The following is a 26,945-nucleotide window of genomic DNA, read 5'->3' on the forward strand; positions in this document are numbered from 1 at the left end:
TTGGCTGCAAACTGTTAGTTTTATTCAATTTGCTACTGGGCTTTAAATTGGTACCAGGGCAAAGCTTTGGACATTTATATCAAAGACTGCTGGAATTAATCAGTTGTGTGTATACATTTGCTCCTTTCTAAGTCTTATACAAAGTAAGAACAGCTTTGTCGATGTGAAAAGAGTTGAGTTTTGCATTACCTGTGTGGGAGATTCTACCCTAGCCTTATTGGGAAGGGATCCAAATGCTCAGTACAGTCTCAGATCTGGACATCTCTTTCTTAGTTTGGTGAATTCAGAGTATGCACCAGAGGCTACAGTGGTCACTAGGAGGAATAGGGTGATAGCTGTTGCAAAAACAAAACGAAGAATTGCTCTTAGCAATAGGACCTCAGCAACGAATAAAGAGACATTTGTGTAGAAAGGCTGGTGTCTTCCCAATGCCTGGATTGGAGATGAGAAGAGATGGATGGAGGGGGGTTCTAGAGCAGTACAAAGAATGGATGCTGACTCTGTGTCTCAACTACTGTTAGTACACCTGAGTTTGGAGTTCCACAGCTGTAGGCAGGGAATAAGCTTAGGCAATTACTACACCCAGCCCTCTTCTTATTACAATGGATCCTCCTACACCACCACCACCCAGCTGCCACTACTGACTGGGAATCCCTCATTGACTATATGCTCTGACTTGGCCATTGAAGTAAAGGCTTCTCTTCATGGCTAACCTGAAAGCTCCATCTAAATGAACTGTTCTCTATCTTAAAAGATTTCCCTCTGCCTTGTTATAGATCATTCCTGGTGCTCAGAACACTATAGTCATTATTAATACCTTCTTTCTCTCTCAATGTACTGTTTCAAACTATTCATTTATTTGGTAGACACTTGTAGAAAACTGTTATGTGCCAGATACTGCTAGAAACTGAAATATAATTACAATGGTTAATGTGTTCTCTGCCTTCAACCAGTAAATAGACATTCGATATGATGTATAGAAAGTGATTGGTTTTAAAAAAAAAAAAAAGTACAAGGAACTAAGGATTTGTACCAGAAAGCCAAATTAATCCAGGTGCCAAAAAGAAGTCTATCTAAACCTCTCACTCTTCATCTCCATGGCTGGATCCTGCTCTGTGTTAATAATTTTCAAGCTGTGTCTTATATTTCAGTCACTTACAACTTAGCTTATCTCCCATTTTGCTCTCTGAACTATTTGAAGTCAATGACAGTATCTTCACTTAGTGTTATTCATCGTTCCATTTTTTATTGAATGAGGACAAACTGAATAGAAAGAACTGATTTGTCCAAAATCACAGCGGAGTTAGTGAGGGAATCATGGCCACTTTTCTTGCCAGTTGATCCAGTACCAGTATGCCGAACTGCTTTTTAAGACAGTCCTCCCAAAGAGGGTATGTTACACCAAACCTTTAACAACCAATCCAACACCACCCTCACAAATAAAAAAGTAAGATGAAGCACCCCCCAACCTGAAATAGAAATGGGATTTTCTTTAAATATTTCATGGTGAAGCCCACACTGGGATTAAACACTGTAAGACAATCAAACATGAAAACCTTGAGTGTAACTTTACTGTCTGAGTATTAAGAAAGACTTTCTTTGGGTAGACTACTCATGCCTTTTAAGGTTATTCCATGAGTTATGGTATGCTATTAGAAGTTTTGGCTCTCTTAAAATACAGTGGAATATGATAATACCTACTATACTGTCAAACCTACATTTCCATTCAATAGGGAACATTTGCTCTCTCCCCAAGCCAGCTGTCTGCTCTGCTACCAAAGGCAAATATCATGAAGTCATTGCCAGGAAAGCCAAGTCTCTTGTGCTTCTGACTTGAACTCTGACTTTTCTGAAGTCATGTAAGCACAGTGCACTTCTTTGTGAGAGCTCATCCAGGATGCTCTCCTCATGAGCCCAGGCAATGGAAACCTTTTTCATGCAGCCTCTATACTTTTTATATGACACTAAATATGTTCATTTGAATACTTTCTCTTCTTCTAAAGAACATCTTAATGACAGCACCACATTTCATTCACTTTGTCACCCAGGAATCTAGAGTGCCCTAGGATGACTAAAGGGATGTCATATAAGTGGATGTGTACATAAACTAATGAAATAACACAAATATATTTGTTCAAAATTTGGAAAAAGAATCTAGCCTGCTAGATTGACTTCTAAGTGCTCAAGAACATAAAGATTAACTAGTATCATAAATGTATGATTCCATATTTATAGTAAATTGTGTTTTTATACATTAAAAAGATAAATGTAAATATATCTATCTCATAGGGTTGTAATTGGAGATTTTATTTTTAAAGTAAATTCTTTGACATACCATTTTAGTTTGTGTTAAATAGGGAATATAATAAGATTTGATGGTCAAACAAAAATTAATAAATTATGAGAATGTATTATTACTTCCTAATTCCAAGAAAATGTCAGCTCCCACTCTAGAGATGGGTTAGAGGGCTGGAGAGGAAGCTCGGTGGTGGAATAGATGCTTAGTAGGCACGAGATCCTGTGTTCAAGAATCAGCACCATGAAAGAAACACTCTCCAAAGCACACATTGGGGTTAAGTCTACTTTATTCTATATATCTACATAAAATATATTATATATGTTCATCTGTGTTACAGATCTCTATAACATTTAGAGCCAGAAAGCGGAGCATGAACTCACTTCAAATGTTGTAATGTTCTGAACTTTACTGTCCACTAATACATGACTCACTGATGTATGTTTTCCCAAGAAGTCAACTAGAATATATAACAAGTTAAGGGATCTAGAATTCCACACCCAACTGTTTGGTTCAGACTCTCCTTTTTAAATTATTCTCTCCTTGGTTCTGGACTGATCACTCAGCTACCCTTAGCCTCAGTGGAAAATTACAAAGTGCATTAAGATATAGTAGTAAGCTAGAAGTTTTTGTTTTGTTTTGTTTTTTTCTTTTGGTTTTTCAAGACAGGGTTTCTCTGTGTAGCTTTGCACCTTTCCTGGATCTCGCTCTGTAGACCAGGCTGGCCTCGAGCTCACAGAGATCCACCTGCCTCTGCCTCACAAGTGCTGGGATTAAAGGTGTGCACTGCCACCGCCACTGCCGCCGCCGCCGCCATCACCACCACGACCACCAGACAAACTAGATTTTTAACCACATAATGATATTTGTTCTTTTAAATATGTTAATATAATAAATTATATATTTTTAAATTTACAAACACACATATTTAAAATTTTCCCCATGCATTACACAACAGAACAAATCTCAGCAAATGTTAAGGAATTAGTATCTTATAGAAGATGATTTTTTTTTTAAGTTTATGTTTTATCATACGATTTCTGTTAGGCCACATATAAAGAATTAAATAAATAAATAAAAAGACTATAAAACTTTCAGTTGATTAAATTTATGACTAAGCAACAATAATTTTAGGTAAGGCATTACCAAACCGAATTCAGTAATGTATCAGCATTTGCAGATTCATAGAAACACACATCATTCTAAACAAAATCATCACATTATTCTAGCTGGATTATTTTAGAATGAGAGATGAATTTAACATCACATCATCTGCTTTTGGTAGTCTACAACATCTGCTGTGGGTAATCTAAGCTATTAAATTGTTTGAAATTTTAGTTCGAGTAATTTTCTAGATATAGAAATAGATAAATCATTAAATAATAAGTCAATATGAGGGGCCAGTGTTGTAGTTCAATGTATAATGTTCATCTTAGCAGGTCTGGAGTCCTGGATTTGATCCCCATCACCACAAATACGAGAGAGAGAGAGAGAGAGAGAGAGAGAGAGAGAGAGAGAGAGAGAGAGAGAGAGACAGAGAGAGACAGAGAGAGAGAGAGAGAAGCATTTTTTTTTAAACCAACACGTCAAATCATATCCAGAATGACCAGTAGTCTCCTTGATTCCAGGCTGATGGGAATAAAAGGGAACAGATAGACCTGCAGATGAAATTTGATGGGAGGAGAAGGTTTCCTTAGCATGTGCAAAGCACTGAGTCCAATCTTCAGTACTTGAAAAAGAAGTATTAAAGGGGACAAACAACAAAGTCCATCTTTCCTCTTCTCATGAGACTGAAGAGTCAATATGCTATTGGAATGGATCAAATAATCTATGAACACTTCTAAGCAGATTTTAATTATATATTAATTTTTATCATCCCTAGAGAATTACAATAAATATAGATTTTTGTGTGTAGATAGACGGAGCTATAATTAATTATAGCACTGACATCTATAAAATGTTTATTTAGGGGTATATTCCTAATAAGTAAAATCACCACAATTTTTTGTCAAAAAAGCTTTAAAATGTTACATAAAGGAATATTCAAATATATGAAATGATAGGTTACATGACTTAGTAGGAGCATCTAAATCAGAAAGATGCCCTTTCTCCTCAAATACATCTATGTATTCAATCAATAAAACTGGAATAAAATCCCACTATACATTAAAAAAACAAATAAACTTATGACTTAATAAAAGTGCAAATAATCTTTTAGAGAAAGAAAACTAAGTATAGGATGGACTCATAATACAAATCAAGATTTTTATGTAGATATTTAAATTAAGACAGATTGCTACTGACAATACGATAGTAAAATTGGACCTCACTGTAACTAAAATGATTCAGTAGGTAGTGTGTTTTCTGTGCAAGTGTAGATGACCTGAGTTCAGATGCCTGACACCCACAAATAAGCCAGGCATGATGGTGTGCCCTGTCACCCCAGTGCTAAGGAGGCAGAGGCAGGCAAATTCTAGGGGCTTATGAAATAGCCATTCTGGATGAAACAACCAGCTCTAAGTTCAATGAGAGACTCTATCTCAAAAACTAAGGGGGAGAAACAATTGAGGAAGATTATCTGAGGCTGACCTCTGGCCTCTCCAGGCAAGCACATTCACCATAGGTATGTATATGCACACACGCATGCACGCACGCACACAATAAATAAATAAATTAATTAATTAATTAATTAATAATAAATAAATAAGACCAACACAAGATAATACATAAGTAAATGTGTGTAAAAATCAAACAATCTGCTAATTAAAAGTAATTAGAGAGCTAGAGAAATGGTTCAGTAGTTAAGAGCACCTATTTGCAGCAGATCTGAATTCGATTCCTAGCACCCATGTTGAGCAATTCACAACCATCTGTAACACCAGCTTCAGGGATCCAAATGCCGACTTCTGGAGTCTATAGACACCTGTACTCACACATGCTCACATATGCTCATACCCCAACACACACACACACACACACACACACACACACACACACACACACACACACACAGGCACAAGATTTAAAATAAAATAAATATTTTTTTAAAAAATTAAAGAAGCTATCTTATGATATTGAGGCACAAATCATGAAGGAAACAAACCTCACTATCCAACAGAACAGAATAGGCAGAGTACAAGGTAGGAGTAAAAGACTTAGAAATGGCACTTTCGAAGTTATTACTTATAAATAATTCCTGTCCAGTGTATGTAAACACACTACATATTAATACTGAAAGCCTGATTTTGAAAAGGCAGTAGAATGAACAGGCAATCCATGGGGCTAGAAATGTATGAGGCCAACCATTATATAAAAAGATACTCAGGCTTATTAGTAATGAAGCAACAACAAAATAATACAATAATTAAATATAATTTAATAACCGGACGATTGGCAAAAAAACTAAATGTTTGGCAGAACTGAGTGCTGGCAAAGACTGAGGCAAGGGGAAGTCTGTTGGTAGGCCTGCTAATTGGTGCAACCATTTGGGAGAACAACTTGGCAACATGTAATAAATTTGAAAATGCAAGTACTCCCTGCCTAATAATGCTATTGTTTGGTGTATTTCTTTCAGAAAACTCTTGTTCTATGTCCACAGGAATGTGAACACAATTGTTTAAAGCAACATTGTTGAAAATAGCAAACAAAAGTATTAAATATCAATGATATTAAAAGAATCGGCCTAGGTTCCCATTATATACAGAATGGCAACTGGAAGTATGACTTGTTTGTAGAATAGTACACTTATGGCAGTGAAAATAATGAACAGAGTCTATTTGTACCAATGTGGATAATCTCAAAACAATGTGGATGAAGAAAAAGCTACACAACAATGAATATAACATTAAAACCTCCGCCGAGCGATGGTGGTGCTCACCTTTAATTCCAGCACTCAGGGAGGCAGAGGCAGGTGGATCTCTGTGAGTTCTAGGCAAGCTTATTCTACAGAGTGAGTTCTGGGACCCCCAAAGATACACAGAGAAACCCTGTCTTGAAAAACAAAAGACAAACAAACAAAACCTCTTTGAGATTTAAGATGTGTAAACCAGTGTAATATACCAAGTATTGAATGATATAAAACAAATGGATATAAAAATAAAACATAGCCCAATGTAGCATTTGACAGAAATGAAGAGGAAGTCTTTATATATTTGTTATTGATTTCTCCACACTTTTTTGTGTAATTGATATGTCTTCTAATTAAAACAGCTGTAAGTCTCTGGCACTTCTTCTCAGGCCTGAAAAGTGATTGTTTCCTTCCTTCCCTATTCTTGGCTCCAAGCTGGTATCTGAAGTGCCTAGGCATTACCCTCTGATTCTTAGCCCTAGGCTAGACCAGGATGTTTGGGATCCTCCTGAGCCAGAGGAAGCCTAGGTGGTCTTGCCATCATATCTTCCAGCTCAGACAGTCTGGGTGGTAGGTTTTGACCTACACCCATTCTTAGTAGAGAATTTTAACTATAGTGGCAGCTTCTAACCTGTATAAAAGTCCAAGCCAGGAAGAGTGAAGAACACATTCCTCATTAAATTGCAACTATGGATTGGAGATCTAAGCATTACACTTCTCCCAAATTCTATTTCATAGATGAATAAATGGATGCTCAGGGAAGCACTGGCTTCCCAGGGCACTGAGTCAGTGACAGTATTTAAAGAAGAATGTGTGTCTTCTGATTTCTCTATCTTTCCACTTGGACTTCATATGTGAACCCTTCTAGGCTGATGATTCTGACTTTTGACTTCCTGTCTGTTGTATTTTCAAGTATATAACCGTTGGAAGCTTCTATAACTAAAGGAAGCACTGTCTTGGGATGTGGTTATATGGAAGTCATTCAAGTTTTTGCCTATGGCAAAAGCTACAGGCAGGTAGTGCGTTCTCTCCTTCATGTGCCAGTGTCTTCACCAGAGAAGGTGTAATAATAACAACTGCTCAAGAATATTTGTTCTGGTTGAAACTATATGCACAAAGTATAACATATGTCTGGTAAGTAGGAAACAAATTGAAACTATAGTTACAGTTGTTTATCTAGAAGGTAGAATTTTAGAGAAATAAAATACAGCTTGAAAACAGAGACCATTTTAAGGCATATGATCCATGATTGCTGTGATATGGAAACCATAGAATATTGATAAAGAATAAGGGGCTCAAAAGTTTCCTGAAAGAAACAAAGTAGGGTGTTACCACAGTGGAAAGAGGTCTGTCTTCTATTCTTCCTACATACTGATGCATTTTTCATTCCATGTCTTCATAGAAGCATGGGACACCAGTAACAAACCCCAACTTGAAAATCAGCCTCCAGGAGTTGTAATGACTTAATTATGGGTTTCTATAGGTTGTAATCATAATATTAACTATGTATCAACAATTTTAAAATATGCATTTGAAAATGAGCACAAGTATTTAAACCTAAGGGTGCTTAGACATCTTCTGGGTTCTTAATCTTCTTTTCTTAAATTTTATTTTAAATTTACTTATTTCATTTACATACTGACCACAGTTTCCTCTCCTTCTTCTCCTCTCATTCCTTCCCCTACCTTTCCTCTACACCTGCCAGTCTACTCTTCATCCATTTCTGTTTAGGAAAGGGCAGGCCTCCCAGGAAGACCAACAAAACATGGCATATCAAGTTGCAATAAGCACCTCCCCTTGTATTAATGTTGTATAAGAATCAGGCGGTGGTGGCGCACACCTTTAATCCCAGCACTTGGGAGGTAGAGGCAGGCAGATCTCTGTGAGTTCGAGGCCAGCCTGGTCTACAGAATAAGTTCCAGGACAGTCAGGGATACACAGAGAAACCCTGTCTTGAAAAAGAAAAAAAGAAAAAAGAAAAAAGAAAAAAAAAAGGCAATCTGCTATGAAGAATAGGATCCCCAAAAGCCAGTGAAAGAGTCAGAGACAGACCCTGCTTCCACTGTTAGGAGGTCCCACAAGAAGATCAAGCTACTTAATTGTCCCATATATACAGAGGTCTGGGTTGGTTTTTTATATATATTCTTGAGATAATGGTGTCAAAATCTAACCAAGTTTCCATGTGTGAATATACTATGTACTTGAGATATAGTTTGCTATAAGTTGGCATGCAATTTATACACACACACACACACACACACACACACACACACACACACACACACACACACGGGGGGGGGGGCGGGAGAGCAGCAGAGAGACAGATTCCCAGTTTATACTCTAGCTGGGTCTATCACTCACTAGGTATCTTGGGCTAGCTTTGAAATCATGGCAATCTTCTTCTCTCAGCCTTCCAAGTGCTGGGATGACATCTGTGGACCACTACACCCAGCCTTGTAATAACATTTTTAAGAAGGACTATTGAGGAAATCATGCCAATGAGAAATGAAAGCATTTTCCTCAATAACTGGAAATGCAAACCTAAGGAAGATATGTCATTTGAGACAGTTGTACAGAAGCAATGGCTAAGTCCTGGAAAGACTGTTTTAAAATGGTATGCATAGGAGCCACAAAACAGCCTCTTAATATTAGCTAAATAATCTATCACATGTTAATGGTAAATGCAAAAGTAATCCTAGATAGAGTTTGAACTGATGATTAAATATTAATGAAGATTAATGTTTTTTAATGATAAATTTAAAGTAGCATTCCAAATTCTGTGAAAGAAATCAGTAATGGTCAAAATAAAATAATCACATCTCAGATTAAATCTGAGAGTTTTAGTTACAAAAACGAAAGAAAGAAAAGGGAGACAAAGGAAAGGAGGAGTTTTAGTTTAGTAGCAAGTTACAGGGTGTTGTGGAACCTTCTAGGAGGCCACAAGACAGGACTAGTAGAAGTAAGAATGTTGAGGGGAATGAGTTCAAGAAACAGCTAGAAGCTTCTCCCATGCTCAGAAGCAGCTGAAAGGAAGGACCTGACACTAGCTTCCTGCTTTTAGACCAGCTGTTACAAAGATTGTAACTTCCGCCAAACTAGTAAAGTCTTCCACACTCACCAGTTTGTCTTTCAAAAAGAAAAATATCCAAGTTCTTACGAACCTGTGTTTAGCATTAATTTTAAGGTGAATGAAAGAAAAAAATGTAGTTTTATTACAGGAGAATCATGATCATTTAATAGCAATTTACCTCCTCCTCCTTCGTCTTTTTACTGAAGGGTGATTCACACTTCTGTTGCCCTATCTGGGAACATAGGATATTAGCCCCTGACTCTGATAGTTGCTATTAGGCTTCAAAGGAATGACACAAGAGGCAGACACACAGTTGAGAGAAGGGCTATGAAAATTTCTTCATGAATTGTTGTGCACACTGCTGCTTAGTGGGTCACTGGGTAGAAGTCATTAAGAGATAGGTTTTACCACAGGGTAAAGACCTGGTTTGTAAAATTCTCAGAAGTTAGGGTGGGTTGCCTTGAAAGAAAGTGAGGTGTTTGGCACTGTGTGTTTTCCAACTAAATGATACCATACAAGATGAAGTGTCTCAAGATTCTGCAATACAAGAAGCTGGTGGTAAACCCGCTTCTTCAGGAATTTGCCACATCAGGGTTATATATATAATTTGACTCTTCACTGTCTCCCCCACCCCATTAAAGAGTTCATAGAATAATTTCAGGGACTGAGAATGTTGCTAATCAGCCATTGATAATAATAGCTCAGCATTTTCTAGCAATTCATCATGAGTTGGGGACACAAGGTGCACTGTTTACATTCTCACATTCTCACATGTAGGAAAATACCATAAGGCCAAGTTTAGAATTAATTTGAAATAGGCTGAGAGAGATTGAAAATAAATATATCCCATGGCTTTCTGGATAAAAGTGATAAAACCAGGACACAAAAAGGTGTTTGCTTACCTGCAAGTTGGTGACTGCTGAGGCATAGGAGGAACTTGACATGAAGATGCTACAAGAGAAACCAAGGCAGGGGTAGACGAAAAACACCCACAATAGATTAGCCCATCACTTTAAATATTAAAGCTACAAAGCATTTGTCATGTCACACAGACACACACACACACACACACACACACACACGAAAAATAACTCAAGAAGCACTGTTCATTTTGGCAAGCTTTTCTGCAAAAGGACCCCACCTGTGGCGCAGGATGTAACCTGAAGCAAATCTCTTACTTTATTCTAAAATGTTATCACATTTTAATGTACCTTCATAGTTTAGAATGGGTAAGCTTATAATAGAACTCATGTCATATTTATCTAATGCCTTCATGTGTCTTAGACCCTCATTCCCTCCCCTCTCTTACTGTACTTTTGGAAGAGTCCCTCAATAGTCAAGGCGTAAGTAAAGAGTCAATAAAAGGGGTATTGTGGTGATGTCCTTCTGAGAGTTTACAATGCAACCATCATTTATCTGTGCAACATCCCAAGATATTCACCAGATCTCTTGCAGAATCCCTAAGGGTGTTTAGTTTGCCCCCAATATTGATAGCTGCTTCAGTGCTGCTAAAACAAATTCCCTTTGGGGATAATGTGCCTATGATTTCCACCAAGGTTGTGTTCTTCACAGGAATCTTCCATTGCTCACAAACTCTTAACTATCACTACATTGAGTGTCAGGAAACCTTCCCCATCCATTGTCCGTGCACCTGTTATCTTGTTGGCCTTATCCAAACATCTCCAGCCTTCATAGCAGCTGAAATAACAGATGGGCAAGGAGATCTTGAGATTTCCTGACATCTTCCTTCTGTTTATGAAATCTACCTCCTTTCCCTCTGGAATCTCATTAACCTTTTGTAATATTTCCCATAGTAAATTTTTTGTCATAAAAAATGAATAATTGGCATATAGGTCAATGTAAATGAAGGGTAGCATATCCCTTTGAAAACTGTCTATCAGGAAATATGAATGGAGATGTGATCATGTAGAATTGACACAAGCATACTTTTGTGTTAGAGGATAATTGGCAGTAGCCAGGTTCCTGGGTGAGGAAGCCCGGACAGGCCCTGGATGTCTTAAGCCAGAGGAGAGATGCAGTTTTGGCATGTTGGACGTCTGGCAGGTACCAGGCTCCGGAACTATTATTCCAGGACAAGACCTCTCTCTTCAAGAGATGTGGTTATTAGGCAGGCCTGTGGGGATAAAGGAGAATATAAGTTATTACTCAATGGCATGCAATTGGAAACAATTGGCTTAACTTCTCTATGCCTCATATTCATCATCTATAAAAAAACAACATAAAAATATGAGTTCCAATGTAGGATTGTTTTGATTCTCAAATAAGCAAATATATAGCAAGTGCATAGCCCAGGGCCAAGATTCAATTAATGAATGCTATTGTTATTTAAGTAAAGAGTAAGAGTCATGGATAGGAATGTGGGGAGAAGAGGCTAGTTTCTAACAACACAGCATAAGGAAAAGGCTTTCCCATATTCAGTGGGGGTACCTGCATAGGTCTTTAAAGGTGAGGAAATGGTCAGATGATGTTCAGAGGATTTGATATGTTCCCTCCACTTTCTGTGATTTTGCCTAGCTAATCTTTTCCCAGGATCTCTTCTTCCCATACACTCTCATCGCATGGATCCCATACTCCCTGCTCTGCTCCTTCAAGGATTTCTATGAAGTTCAAAGTCCAAAGCACTTAGTACTATACAGTTATCCATCTAGTAAAGGATGTTTTTATTGGTGTACATCATAATGTAGTCCATTGTGTTGAAAAAAGAAGCTTAACCCAGTGCATAATAGAGATTATTTTATTACTACAACTGCCTTTGATTTAAAAAAAAAAAAAAAAGAAGGCTGAAAGAGTGTACTCAAAGGAATCAATATTTCATTCTCTGCCTATCAGCCCCAAGCACTGCATTTGTTTTAACTAACAAGTTCCTTTACATTTTCCAGGGATCTGAAGCTTGGCAGTGTGTACCAGTACCAGATCATCACCATTTCAGGAACTGAAGAGAGTGAGCCATCACCGGCTGCCATATACACCCATGGAAGTGGATACTGTGGTGATGGCATTATCCAGAAGTAAGTAGGTCCACCCAGTAAAAAAGGAGGTTTAGGAAAATGGTAATTAGGTCAAGAGATGAACAAGGTGCTTTACTGGGAGAGTGTAGGAAATGCTTTCTGGTGCATAAACTCTGAGGTGCCAGTGTTCTCCAATAACCTGTTAGTTGGGCTTTAAGCCATGTGCTGACCTTGAAAGAAAACTCAATGATGTTTTCTGGGGTCACACACATTTCTCAAATATATAGTATATGATTTTACCAGAGATGTTACTATGTACTTCCTGCCATCTGCTTTCCATCTTAGTTGTTTTTTAAATTAGAGGTGTGCACCACCACTGCCTGGCTTAAATAAATCTTTTAAAAAAATCTTAAAAACATTTCTTTAAACCAGGCATGGATTTGCACTTAATCCCAGCACTTGGGAGGCAGAGGCAGGCAGATCTCTGAGTTCAAGGGAAGCCTGGTCTACAGAGCCAGTTCCAGGACAGCGAGGGCTACACAGAGAAATCCTGTCCTGAAAAAAAAAAATCAAAACAATTTTCTTTTCTTAAAGCCACATTTCAATTTAATCTCTCTCTCTCTCTCTCTCTCTCTCTCTCTCTCTCTCTCTCTCTCTCTCTCTCTCTCTCTCACACACACACACACACACACACACACACACACACACACACACACACACTCACAAATCATTTGAAGTAGGAAGACCCACCCAATTTCTAATCTGGATCTTTGACATGGGATGATCTACCCTTAATCTGGCCTACATACAATATCCTCTTTAAAGTGGAATTTTGTTCACCTAGCTTCTCTGCTTAAAACATATTCAAAGCTTCCCTTTTATATTAAGTGAACATGCTAATAGCTGAAAAAAAATATATTTCTTTGCTGGCTACCTTTTACATCTGTTAAAACTGCAATCATCAAATCAGAAAATAGGCCAAAGCTTCACAAATATAACAAAGTATTGTAACATACAATATTGAAACCATAAGCACTATACAATATTCTAGAGTGAGTAGAGAATCTGAAAATGAATACACTGCAGTGAATGAATCAAGATGTGAAAGATTTCGGTCCAACTAGAAATTATGATTGCAAAGCATCAAGCTGTATGCAAGAAGAAATGCATCTTATAAGATGTTCAGTCTATTCATTGCCTGGTCCTTGAGGCAGGATACATACATCTGCCAAACAGGAACAAGAAGTCATGAAGCCTTACCATCAACTTCTGATCGATTGTCTTCTAAAATAAGCACAAAACAACCAGGCGCTGGTACAAAATCGAGGTTTTCTTTATCCTCTATAAATGAAGATAAGATCAAGCATCATTCCAAATTCAGTTTCTTATTGCTCCCATTGCTAGTATATTTATTTGCAAGTGACACTACCACTAAAGTCTAAAACAATTGGCAGGTTTAATCACATGCACTATGTGTGAGATGGCAAAACAAGCTATTGGTAAATTCCTTCATTAAATGGCACTGTTGGGTGTCACATAATATTTTTGCAACATGGGATTACAATTGCTATTCCCGTTGGAGGATGGGTAGTCTGAAGAGTGCATTTGCTTCAGGCTTGGATGAAAGCACTGATGTGCAGCCTGTAAATTAGCTCTCAGGTGTGGTACGTATGTGAAAGAGAAGTGCTCGATGTCTATGGCTTGTGTTTGTCTCTGACAGTAATGCCAGAGGGAAGAGCAGTTTGATTTGTTGCTGGTGATTGTGTGGTAGGTGATGGAAACTGGAATCCTCCATATTGGGAAGAAAGGACAATCTAGCTAGGACTAGATTTGTACTTGTAAAGGTAAAAGCAGTTTAAACTCGAAAATCCACACAAAGAAACATAGGTATCTCACGGCAATATGCTGTATTTTCTAAGATTTATTTCTATTGTACATGCTCATGCTTCTGTGTGTGTGTCCACCACATGCATGCCTGGTGCCTGGGGAGAGTCTAGAAAAGAGTGATGGATTTTGGGACTAGGGACAGTTGTGAGAGCCGCCTGGTGTAGGTGCTGAGAACTGAGCCTGAGTCTTCTGTCAGAGGAGCAAATGCTATCAGCTATTGAGCCATCTCTCCAGCCAGAGCAGTATGCTGCTTTTTGATCATGATTTAACACTGAAAGAAATACATGTTGCAGTATGATTAGGTGAAACCCAGTTAATTCCACTTTTTCTGTTGACTGTGCAAAGGGATAGTAGTGTGCATCAGAGTCCCTGCCCTACAATAAAGTATGTCAGTGACTCATGGATTTGTAAACTTAAAAATGACATATTGAGGACTGGCAGCCTGGCTCCGTTGGTATAGTTCTCTCCTAACCTGCTTGAAGCCCGAGTCAGATATGTATGAATCCAGCATGGTGGTACATACCTGCCCTGGAGGTGGGTAGAGGCAGGAGGATCAGAAATTCAAGGTCATCTTCAGACATTCAGTAAGTTTGAGGCATCCTGGCCTCATCTCAAAAAAAAAAAGACATTTTAAACAAAAAAGTTGACATATTACCTAACTAAAACATGCCAACTTTATATTTACTAGGCAAAATATAGTTTACATTAGGAAGCATTTTTGCTCTTCTAAAATAAAGACCCATGTAAGCATTGTGCCCAGCAGATAAAGGTAATTAATTGCCAAACAAGCCTGAAAACCCTGACATTGATCCCCAGAACCTACATAAAGGCAGGAGAGAACCAACTCCACTAATATACACAATAATAATAATAATAATAATAATAATAATAATAATAAATTTTAAAGAGCTGTGTTTTATGATTAAATCAAGTTATTTAATACACAAGAATTTTCAATCATACTTTGTAGTAAAATAACACACACAAAAATTAAAGTACTTTTCTCAAGCATTCACACCTATTAAAAAGTAAAACCAACATTTGTACTAAGGACTTGATTCTCATCTGAATTCATCTCTTCATTTTAATGTGAGAAGAGATGGCTACAAAATTAGTCAGTAGAGGGATGACTACATGCCATCTCCCTTAACACTTATATGTCACTGGGCTGCTAGGATGATGAAGAATCTGTCTCCTCCTTTGGCATGTCACAGACTACTACAGGAACTCCAGTGTTAGGCAAAGACAGTCAGTTCTGTGATAGATGAAGCACGATGTCTGTGAACACAAAGAATGACACCTACCCACTCCAGCCTAAGAGGTCAAGGGAGGTTTCTCAGAACTGTTCCATCTAATGATAGACCAATCATGCCTAGAAGATATTTGTGGTGACCCTAAAGTTTTGCTTAAACCCAGGAGAACATACTGTTTGGGTGGTGATGGAAGGTATGTTGGAAATATTGTTCAGGGCTTAGGGAACCAGTCCAGATCCAGGGCAAGGGTGTCTCCCTATATAACCCATGAAAATTCTGAGAGGCTGAAGGTCACTGGTGATGTCAAGCCTGTGAGGTTCACTGGCAGAGGATGCTGAAGACAGCTAGGAGTACAAACCTTGTAGCTCACAGTTTTTCAGACAGGAGAGAACTTGGGTGGCTCCTTGGAGATCAATACAATGTCCTAGGTCATCTTAAGGATTGATTACTAGGTCCTCTCCTGCTATTCTGACACCTCCTAAAGACAACAAACATTGCCTGGTGTTAATTGCCCCTAGTAAAAGGAAAAGTCTGAGACCTGTTCCATGCTGTGACAGTTCCCAGCTGGTCTCCAAGGAGGGAGAGACAGCTGCCACACACTCTACAAAGACCTCCCAAGGCAAAGAAGGAATGGGAACTGATTCCTTTCTCATCTGCTAGGTGCTGCCCAGCATGCTAGACCCTTTAAGTCATGCTTTGTTGCATGAATCTTAAATGGTCTTATTAATAAAACAAACCCAAAGCCAGGTATTGGGGTGAACGCTGGAAGATCAGAGAGACAGAACAGGTCACAGCTTCCTCACCTCGCCAATTCCTCAGCTGATCCTGTTTCCTCAGACTGGAAGCCTCTGAGTCCTCATCCAAATAGTTCTCAGCTGAACTGCTGCTCAAAAACCTAAAAGCTTAACCAGGCTATAGTCCCTCATCCTCACACCTTAAATACCTTTCTGCCTCCTGCCTTTACTTCCTGGGATTAAAGGTGTGAGTCACCATGCTTGGCTGTATCCTTAAACACACAGAGATCCAGGCAGATCTATGCCTCTGGAGTGCTAGGATTAAAGGCATGTGCTACCACTGCCTAACCTCTATGTTTAATATTGTGGCTGTTCTGTTCTCTGACCCCAGATAAGTTTATTAGAGTGCACAATATTTCGGGGAACACAATACCACCACAATGCTTCATTTTTGTACCCAACTCAAGAAGGATTAATTATTTCCATTATAACACATGAGAAAATGAGGGTGGGCATCTACAGGACCACCATACAATAAATATTTTGGGGGTTGTAGAATTTTGTTCTGTGCTTAACATAGTAGACCTCTGGCCACATGCTGCAACTGAGTACTTGACATGTAGCTAGTGTGACTGAACAATGAAATCTGTTTCATTTGCTTTCAATAGATTTAAACTTATCAAAAGATCAGCTAGACAGGCCAAGGGACTTACAGATTGGGCAATTATTTTCCAAACATGTAGTCCTAAGCTTAAGATTTTTTTGTTTCTGGGAACTTTCCAAAAAACAACAATCTATCTGGTTTCCCAAATTTTGCTCTTCTTTCTCCTTGCCAAAGCCTAGTTTGAGGGAAAGGGTTGGAGTGGAGGGAGAGAGAGGCCATACTTATTTTCTGACCATTTCAACCTCTGCAAAAATCATCATTAGGTGATGGAAATAATTGCAAGAAGAATAGGCCTCAAAGTTCTGGACAACAAGAAACAACACCCTCCATGGGGAGAATAGAACTTTCTAGTTAAAGATGACTAAGCCAGGGGATGTAAGTACAAACAAGACAGAGTCTTTGGGTGTATTGAGAGGGGACAGCATCAGCACAAGCAAGGGTGAAGCTTGGGGACCTTGATCATTTATACCCTTTACAAGAAAAAAGAATAATTCCATTATAGACAGCAGTGACATGCCAGGAACAAGAGCTGGCCAGCCATTTGTTAATTTATTCCTCTATTTCTTATTATCCACTGTCTTTTCAGTTTATTTATTTATTTATTTTTGGTTTTTCAAGACAGGGTTTCTCTGTGTAGCTTTGCTCCTTTCCTGGAACTCACTCTATAGCCCAGGCTGGCCTCGAACTCACAGAGATCCACCTGGCTCTGCTTCCCAAGTGCTGGGATTAAAGGCATGTGCCATCACTGCCTGGCTGTCATATCAATTTAAAGCACTTGAAGTTTCAAAGGATAAGGGTTGGAGAGATGTCTCAAGTGGTAAAATGCTTGCCTGGGCTGGGAATACATACATAAGGCTGGGAGAGGTTTGGATGTCCAGCACCACAGAAACAAAGAAAGAATAAAGAAGATTTCACTTGATGCTAAAGTGCTTGTCTTGCTCGCATGAGGCCCTGGGTTTGATCCCCAGAACCCACTTTAAAAAGAAGGGACAAACAAATAATATAATAATCAACACAGCAGAGATCCAAAAAGTTGAATCCCCAGTTTTCTGGGCCAGTGAGCCAGCCGAGCCTAATTAATGAGCTCCAGGCCAATCAGAGACTGTGCTTCGTGAACTAAACTGGACATGTTCCTGACAGCAACAAAACATCCAAGGGTGTCCTCCTGCTTCCATATACATGTGCACCCATGTATTTTTGGACCTGAACACGTGTATTCATACATAGGTATTTCTATGCATGTGTGTACACATGCAGGCACACAACACACACACACACACACACAAACACAAACACACACAAGCATACACATGCATACATGTAAAAAAGAAATCTCAACGTTTTTGCCAGTTTTGAAGCAGAATTGTTATTTGTCATAAACGCATAACTAAGATTAATGAAATCACGTTTTATGAATTTATACCTTCTGTTGATTTCATTGTGATGAGGAACGGGGCTGTCAGGGAGAGAGACTTGCATGTACAAACAATCTCCCAGAAGCCCCATGATTCCTGTGAGTATCTTTGTGTGTTGAGCCTCGGTTCCGAATCTGACCTGCGATATTTCCCTTCCATATCCACTGTGCAGAGGCCAAGGAGAAGAATGTGATGACATGAATAAGCTCAATGGTGATGGCTGCTCCCTCTTCTGCCAACAAGAAATTTCCTTCAACTGCATTGGTGAGTCTTTGTTGTCTTTGGCCTTGGCTGATTGTCCAATTATCATAATCACAGTTATGACTAAATAAACTTCATTCATTTCAGTTCATATTTATCAAGTGTCTCCTATGTGACACACACTGTCATAAGCACTGTGAAACACAGAAAGGGAAAAATAAAGTAAGACAGAAGGACAAACATGTCTGTCCTCAAGAGCTCATGCCCTCGTAAATGATGACAGTGACAGGTGACATTTTTTTTTTATCATCCTTTACCTCCCAGACATTATTGGTTTTCTCCACACCAACTACCCAAGATGACTATTGTTATAGTATATCTTGTGTAAGTCTTTTATTCTTTAGAGGTAGGAAAAAGCAGAAGTTGAGGCGATTACAAAATGTTTTCTGAATCACACTGATCGGCAGAGGCTGGAGAGGGAATGACTTAACCTTGATTGTGTGTGATTCTCAAGTCTCAGCTCACCCTACTCCATACACCCTCCAGCTGGGGAAATCTACCTGCTGCTTGGGTCCTTGCTTCAGATCCAAGCTGCACAGTCCCTGGGATCTGCAGCCCAGGACAAATAACAGACCAGTCCGTGCTCAGAAAGCAAACCTCCTTTTCCCACCTTTACCAAGTCGGGTGGGAAATGTGTTTTCCTCTGCCTTCTCGAGGAGTCTGGCCTATCTTGTTGTTTCAGCCCCACTTGGGAGGCCCTGTCCAGCCCCAGGGCTGGTAAACAGACAGGGGGTGGGGGCAGGGATGGAATTTTGAGCTGGCCCAGATGAGATCATGCTTCCTTTAAGATGCAAATCGATACCTGAAGATCAAAGGTCCTCTGGCTAATCCCTTGGGCTGGAGGTGAAAACTAATCACAATTCATTTGCAAGTACAAAGGACAGAGGTGCACTATCTGAAAGGGGACTGGGCAGCTACAGAGGGGATGAAAACCGTGGTGGGAAGATTTCTCACTGAAAGGCAGTTTTCCAGGAAGACTATGGGGAAAGAGATGTCATCGCATCCTTGCGTCTGCAGTGCGTTAAAGCGCCGGGCTTAGACAGTCTTCCTCCTAGTAGATTGGAGTCTGTGAGGGTAACAGAAATGCATCGTTTACTGTTAATTCCATTCTGAACACATTCAGGACGAACCTACTAGCTATCTCCTGCACCAGGTAGGAGCTGAGCAACACAAGGGGCATGCTAGGCAAATGAATATGGTTAGAAAAAGGAAGACACCGAATGAGGGAGGACTTGACAGTTTCTAGGCAGAACTTTGACTTATTTCTTTTTTTTAATTGCAGAAGACTTTCTCTCAGGTTGAGAGTTAAGTGTAGCCCGTTGTGAAAGCTTGATTAGCAACTAGCCTAGGGGTATGGCAGCAGGAAACATTAAAATCAAGAATCAAGTGCTAGACCTCGTGCTAAGCTAAAGACTTACATAAGGTTGACCAGGTTTGGGCCTAAGTCCGCTTCCTCTAAGTGGAAATGATTAGGTGAGGAGGTCTCTGAGAATCTGTCCTTCTTCTGTATGGTCCCCAATGTGTGCAGCTGAATTCTTCATAATTGCAAACTTTACTTGAACCCAAACTTTGCCTTTGCCAACCATCACTGATCCCAATCTGTATCAAAGAATACTTACCTGCTTGACTTATGTGAATGCAGTATGTCACTTTGGAACTCCCTGGAAGAAAGTAGGTTCTGGTAAAGATGGGGTGTTTGGCATGGGTCCCCTAAAATAGATGCTTTAGAACTCTTCAACAATGCACAACAACTGGGAAGATGCTTTCAGGAAAGGACCAGCACCCTGCAGTCCACGGATCAGAACTGGGGTTATAAACTGGAGGAACAGTGGCCACTCTCCTTGTTCCTTTGTCTGAACGCTTCCCAGGCACAGCAGAGCTGAGTGAGTGAAAGAAAGATCCCATGCCCCAGAGAACTCCAACTATTATCTGTTCCTTTAGCTACAAAAATGCTCACTTGCTGGTCTGTGCATCAGAGCTATTTGACTCTTTTGGTTGCTAGAGAGTAGATGGAAATTAGGATGTTATTCACCACTTATCAGGAAAGGAACTGAACTTTATATAGAGAGGGGTAAGACTTAGAGACTCTTCTAGAAGTAGCACTAAGTGGTAAACCTAGAATCTGCTTTCCTTGCTTGTTTGGGCCTCACTTTTCCTTTTCTTTGACTAAATGTTCAGGATTAGAAGTTTCCAAAATATGCTCTCTAGCATTTGTGAAGAAAGATAAAATGAAGAAAAGGATATTGTCAAGAAGATGAGACCCAGTTCCTCCTAAGTCCATCTTACACACATATTTTTCACTGCGTTCTAAGTGTTTTCTTGGGGGTAGTATTTGATGGCCATCTTTTGTGTGTCAGGCATATTTGTAAACTATTATTCTCTGGGCAACTTTTTCATGGGTCACTTTTACAAAGCAAGAAAGGAAGGCTTTGTGGAGAAGGTAAACATACAGGGTTAAGCTCTTTAAAAACAGTGCTGTAGTAAGTTAGTTGCAAAGGAGTTCACTCATCAGTTCTGATTTAAAAAACTTTGGAGGTTAATGGGGACTTTATTATTATGAAGCAATTCATGAAATAATTTAATGGAGTGAAATACATAGATGGTGTCAAAGGAAGTCTCTCTTTTTCTTGTACATTGAGTGATGTCTGTGTTAGAGCAAAGATATCAGCTGTACCCCTGACTGATCATTTAGAATTCCATGACAGACACTTACAGAGAAACAGGCATTCCAGGCAGAATGGAACACATCCTAAGATACCAGATCCCAGGGACTGTATTCCAACACAAACTCCAAAGCTTCAGTCTGAAAAACTTCCTTTCAAGAAAAACAACACACACACACACACACACACACACACACACACACACACACACATCCAATAGCTTTAATAACTCAGGGATGTGGGACTGGAGTGTTGGGGAAGGTTTCACTGAAGAGGACATTCTTCTCATCATTGTGCATGTCAAGAATAATGGCCAAGAAAATAGACCTCTGTGAAAATGGCTTGGGTTCATACCACAGCTTGGAAATACAATGTTGACTAAGACTTGGTATTGTCATTCAGAAAATGCGAAAGACCTAGGGCTCATCTGTGGCAGATATCTATTACTATCCTCTTTCTAGATTTGAGGGATCAGAATCAGAATCAGAATCATTCTCCCAATGAGGTAGAGCACAATCCTCATTAGAATAGTTGAATATCCAAGCTTCTTCCCTAAGTCACCCAGTAGCTTGACTGGGGCTCACATTTACCTTTTACCCCGAAGGACAACCAATACGCAACTTGGATTCAAAAGCCACTGTGGAATCCATTATGATGAGGATGCAGGAAAGTACTAGAGACACCCTCTAGCATCAGAGCTGAGGACACAGGAACAGGTGTGTTAGTTCTTTCCAAGGCTAGTCCCAAGGCCAGATCTGCCTGAAATTGGCCTTTAGGGCATGCACTTTCTAGTGTCCAGCCCTTGAAGAAAGCCTTCCATCAGGTATTGGGTATTTCAAATGGCTGATTTGTTTTGTTTATTTTGCTTAAGCTAACCCAAGTTAATTTCTGTTGATTATATCTTAAAATCCTAACTGAAAGATATCCTTACAACAGAGGAGGAAGTTTAGTAGCATTTCCTGAAGAAGCTTCCCTCTCTTGTGTGATGTGGGAAGACGGGTGTTGTGGAAGACCTATCAGCTACAACAGTCCTCTACTGGAGCACCACAGTACTGGAAGGGCTAGCCCTATGTTATGCTGTTTTATTTAATATGATCCTATGTGTGGCTCTTATTCCAGATGTGAGATCTGATATTTTCCATGTTGTCTCAACTGACCTGAGCTCACAGAGATATATATGGTCCTACCTCCAGACTGAATAAAGGACCCTGCTTTTTCTATTCTGGAACTTTGCATTTGGAAAGATTTTCCTCCCTCCCTCCCTCCCTCCCTCCCTCCCTCCCTCCCTCCCTCCCTCCCTTCCTTCCTTCCTTCCTTCCTTCCTTCTGTTTTTCTTCCCTCCCTCCCTTCCTTCCTTCTGATTTGCATTTCTGATTTTTCCTCTTCCGTCTCCCTTTCCTCCAGTCCTCTTAGTCCTTGTCATCCTTCTCCTGCTCCTCCTGCTCTGCTGCTTTTCTTTACCACTCCTGTCATCACAGACCATTTAGAAGGGCTGTTTTCCCTGGGCCAGTAACAGCAGTGGGAGGGTGGGTGACAGATTTACGGGGGCATTCCCCTTCACTTTTCAGAAGCCCACACATCCGGAAGTATTCCCAAGGTGCCAATGTGTTATTGTGCAACACTCTGGTGACTTCCCTTTCCCACTTTCCCACCCCCGGTGCCCTAGTCCCCCAGAACATAATAAGTTTCTTATTAAAACAAATGCCGCCCACAAGTCCTCTTGAGTAATGCCGACTACATCCCCCTTGCAATGTGGAAATTATCTTGTCCTCTTTCCGCCTTTTAGAACTATAACACACACCAGGCCTGGGGTTTCCTTTCAAAACCGTGGTATCAGTGAAGTGATAACTCCCCCAGCAGGCGCTGGCTGGAGGCATTGTTCAGCAGCAATGGGGATTCCTCTGTAAGGCACTGAGTCATAAACTACAGACAGGCTGCTGATAAAAGCCGAAGGAGGGAAGGGAATGGTCAAATTAGTCAGACAAAAATGTGCAGGATCCCCCAAAGGGACTGCACTTAGTCATATATCTTGAGGCAAAGCTGAAAACATGTTACCTTTAGAGAGGACACTTACGCCTTCACAGGAGATGCAACCAACCCTGGGTGTCTTCATCTCCCACCCTGCACACTTCAGGGTAGTCCTGGATCATTCGGTCCAGGTTCTAGTTTAGTGGTGAACCTTATGCAGTCCAGTACCTTGGAACCTCAGTTTTGCGGTCTCTGAAAGGCTCTTTATGTTTTCGATAGCCACCTAATACTGAGCAATCCTCGTTTGTCTAGTAGCTATTTAAAGGCTTGAGGAGACGCTAACCTTGCTTGATGCTGATATATAGACAAGAAAAAAACAAAGTCATAGAGACTCCCACATCATATCTCCCAGGACTGCGGGCACTCCTCCTGGGTCCTTCTCTCTTCATCCCAACTCCTCTCCCCCAGCAGCTTTCAGCCTCACTTTGTCTCTCATCTTTGACAGGGCATCTCCACCCCTGTGTTAGAGCCAGGGCCAGTAACTCAATTAGCACTCCCTACAGCCCAGGGTCCTCCCTCTCCTTGAGGTGGTAGATAAGGGGTAGGGGGCTGAAGATCAATCTGCCTTGCCACCAGTTGCTGGGAGGGCAGGGGGTCACCTAGCCTGTGGCCCCTCTGTCAGGCTGTCCTGGCCTTAGTGAGCCAAGGCGAGAAAGGAAAACAAGAAGATGAATCGTTTTGTCTTCTTGGTGGATATTCTGAGGAAAGTTTAGAACAACACTGACTAAAAAAGAAAACAGTATCTTAGGCTAGCCGGGAGGGAGACAAGGGATCCGGCTCTGCTGGGAGCTACATTGCTTATTATTTTTCTTTCTAACAATGTGTAAGCATAATGGGCAAATCCACCTCTCACCTTAGAAAAAAATAAATTTACGAATCAGAATCAGACTTTCCCGGATGCCTAGATTCACTCACACTTCCCTCCATTAAAAAAAAAGTATAGTAACTTTCCCCTAAAACACTTCCTTGAAGCGATGTTTACATTGGCTTAAAGACAGGCCTTTATTAAAGAAAAAGAATGATAGAGAGAGAGAGAGAGAGAGAGAGAGAGAGAGAGAAGGAAGGAAGAAAGAGAGAGAGAGAAAGAGAGAGAAAAAGAAAGAAAGAAGAAAGAAAGAAAAAGAAAGAAAGAAAGAAAGAAAGAAAGAAAGAAAGAAAGAAAGAAAGAAAGAAAGAAAGAAAGAAAGAATGAATGAAAAAGAGAGAGAGAGAAGAGCACTTTGGAGGATGGGGCAATGGCAATGATGGAGTCAGGATGTGCACAGCAGTAGCAGAGCAACATGAAACATCGTAGTTACCCCCCCCCCCCCCCCCCCCCGGCATCTGGGTGAAATCCTGGTGCTGACACTTTAACCCTATGCCTCTGTTTTTTCACCAGTAAAACACATCAGTTATCATCGCTATTTCTTAGAGTTTTTGTGAAAACCAAACATACTTCCTCATCTGGGGGAGGGGCTTAGTTTGCCATGAGTTCCATCCACAAGGCAGGACAGGCAAGTAGAAAAGAGTTCATTTATGTTCAGCATTGAAACTGGTGACTCCTCATAGTGTGATATGAATGCTCTTTTTTTTTATTACCACAATTCATTCAAAAGTTGTATCAATGCTCCCAGCAACTATAACTAAAGTCATTATCTAGTTTGGTAGAGGATAAAACTGTGAATCTGAAACATTATGTACACTGCTCAAGGTTGTACAACTGGACTCAAGAGAAGTGGATTTACAACAGATAGCCAATCTGTGTGCCTCATCAGGCAGGGTTCCACTTATTGGATGCCTAACTCCACTGGTACTATGCTAAGAAACTTTCTGAAAAATATGATATCATTCAACCTTCCAGAGTAATAATACACATCTTGCTGACCAGAAAATAAAGGCACTGAGTCAAGCTTGAGTGAACTGTCCAAAGTCATCTCACCAGGTTGGTCAGAAAACAATTCAAACACCAGAGACTGTGTCCAAAACCCGAATAAAGTCTCAAATGAGTAGGAAAGTATTTCCTGGTATTTCTGTTTGATACCACTGAGTCCCAGAAGGAAGGAAAGTGAATAGGCATGTCTTTCTTGCGCCTTTGCCGTGACATGATTACAACCACCAAAACAAAACAACAAACAACAACAAAAACAAAAAACCCAAACTAACAAAGCTTCTCTGCATAAAGTCCACTTCCTCAGTGATGGCATGATGGGACCTTTTCCCCAAGCCTTCTCTTTTTCCTCTTACATCAGCCTCATTGCTTCCTACCATCTAAGACAGGGAGAAAATAGCACTCAATCGGTTCCCTTTGCCGAGGCTTCATTGGGGAGCATGGAGTCTGTGGTTTCTGTCTGGGTGGCCATGGACCCCTTTCTCCTGCCTCTGAGGCTCAGTTTCCTTTTCTGGGAAATAGACACCATTATCAAGGCCATAATTGTCCAGAGTATTAAAGATGATTCAGGGCATCTCATGGGCTCCTCTTCTCCTTCCTCCCTGTGTATCTCACAATTGGCTGACGCAGAAACAGTCAGTGCATCTAAGGCAGGACTGGTTCTGAGCCAGATCTTTGAATTCTGACACTAAATCACTGTGGTTGGTACCTCTTGTAGAGTAACTAGGCATTCCCACACACAGCATCAAGTGATGAGGCTGAGTTAGATGAACCCAAAGGGCCTCTGGAGTCTAACTTCGAGAATTAAAATCCCAGATTGTTATTGTTTTAAAACTGTGTGGTTTTAAAAGAAGGGCTCTGGGAGGAGAAAGGAATTCCTTTCACCCTGAAGGTCAAAAGGGGTCACCCAGGGCACAAAAGAGCAGGAAAAGGAGGCAATGGGGCGGAAGGCTGACGTGTGGGCAGGACCAAAGATCTGAGTCCTCGACCGACCGGGAGGTCTGAGGAATACATTCAAAGTTCTCAAGTCAGTATTCCTTAGGATCAAGCCTGCCTATCTGCCACAGACCAAAGCCCACTACCCCCTTTGCTAAGCAGGGAGGCCTGCCCAACAAAGAGACAGAGCTGGAGTGAAAAGAAACAGGAGGCCTCTGATACCAGCAGGGAGGAATTCTAGCCCTTAGCCCTGGGTCAACTTCCTGACTCTCAGAAAGGGCTCAGGATCAGGGAACCCACTTGAAGCTTTCTTAAATATAAGGAATTGAGACCAGACTTTGACATGTGCTTTTGAAGGGCAGCCAGAGTCCTGGCAGGTGAATCTGGGCAGTTAGGAACAAGGACTTCCTTATGGTACTGAAAATGACCAGAAATCCATCTGCCTTGAAGTGCATCTGTACACTAACAGCTTAGGTAAGCTTCAAGAGGGAAGAAGCCACTAGAACTGGTCTCAAGGCCTTTCTCTGGGCTGTGGCTTTCTTCTGTTGCTTGCAGTCCATGTTGAGTTGGAATAGACATTTAATATTCATGAGCTGTGATCTCCACTTGAAGGGAGTGCCCTGGGGGAAATTGAAATATTAAGCAAGGGAGGAATATAGTCCTAATTGTATCCTCCTTTTCTTTTTTGGAGACAAAAGTAATGTTCTGAAAATAAGGTGATGGATGGACAGTCAAGGTGATGTGCAAGCTTCACCGTGAGGAAAAGGGCAGCTGCTTGCTCCAACAAGTGCACGCAGAGCCAGGCTGAAGCTGGTGCAAACTGGCTACTGGATTTCACCCTTCCTCTGTCACTTCCCATTGATTGTACCTTCTGTTTGCCAAGCTCTGTGCTCTGTGTTTCAAAGAAGCAGCAGCATGTAAGGAAGGCCAGGGAGGGCGGGAAAAATGCCCGTGAGGGTGATTTCAAAGTCACTGCTACTAGGAGTTCAGATTATTCAGCACTCAAGGCAGGGAAGGGCTTTTGTAGTGCGAAAAGAGGGTCAGCATGGTGGATT

At 40.5% G+C, this 26,945-nt stretch overlaps 1 protein-coding gene across 1 annotated transcript in view; it reads left to right on the forward strand.

Moving 5' to 3' along the window:
- The window catches only part of Pappa (pappalysin 1), a 243,344-nt gene that overhangs the window by 100,569 nt on the left and 115,830 nt on the right, over nucleotides 1-26,945 (forward strand). The window contains exons 8-9 of the mRNA XM_006979576.4: nucleotides 12,114-12,242; nucleotides 18,308-18,399. Coding sequence (XP_006979638.2) covers nucleotides 12,114-12,242; nucleotides 18,308-18,399 — 221 coding nt within the window. The remainder of the gene's footprint in view (nucleotides 1-12,113; nucleotides 12,243-18,307; nucleotides 18,400-26,945) is intronic.

This window comes from Peromyscus maniculatus, chromosome 2 (genome assembly GCF_049852395.1).
Source record: "Peromyscus maniculatus bairdii isolate BWxNUB_F1_BW_parent chromosome 2, HU_Pman_BW_mat_3.1, whole genome shotgun sequence".
Lineage (NCBI taxonomy): Eukaryota > Metazoa > Chordata > Mammalia > Rodentia > Cricetidae > Peromyscus > Peromyscus maniculatus.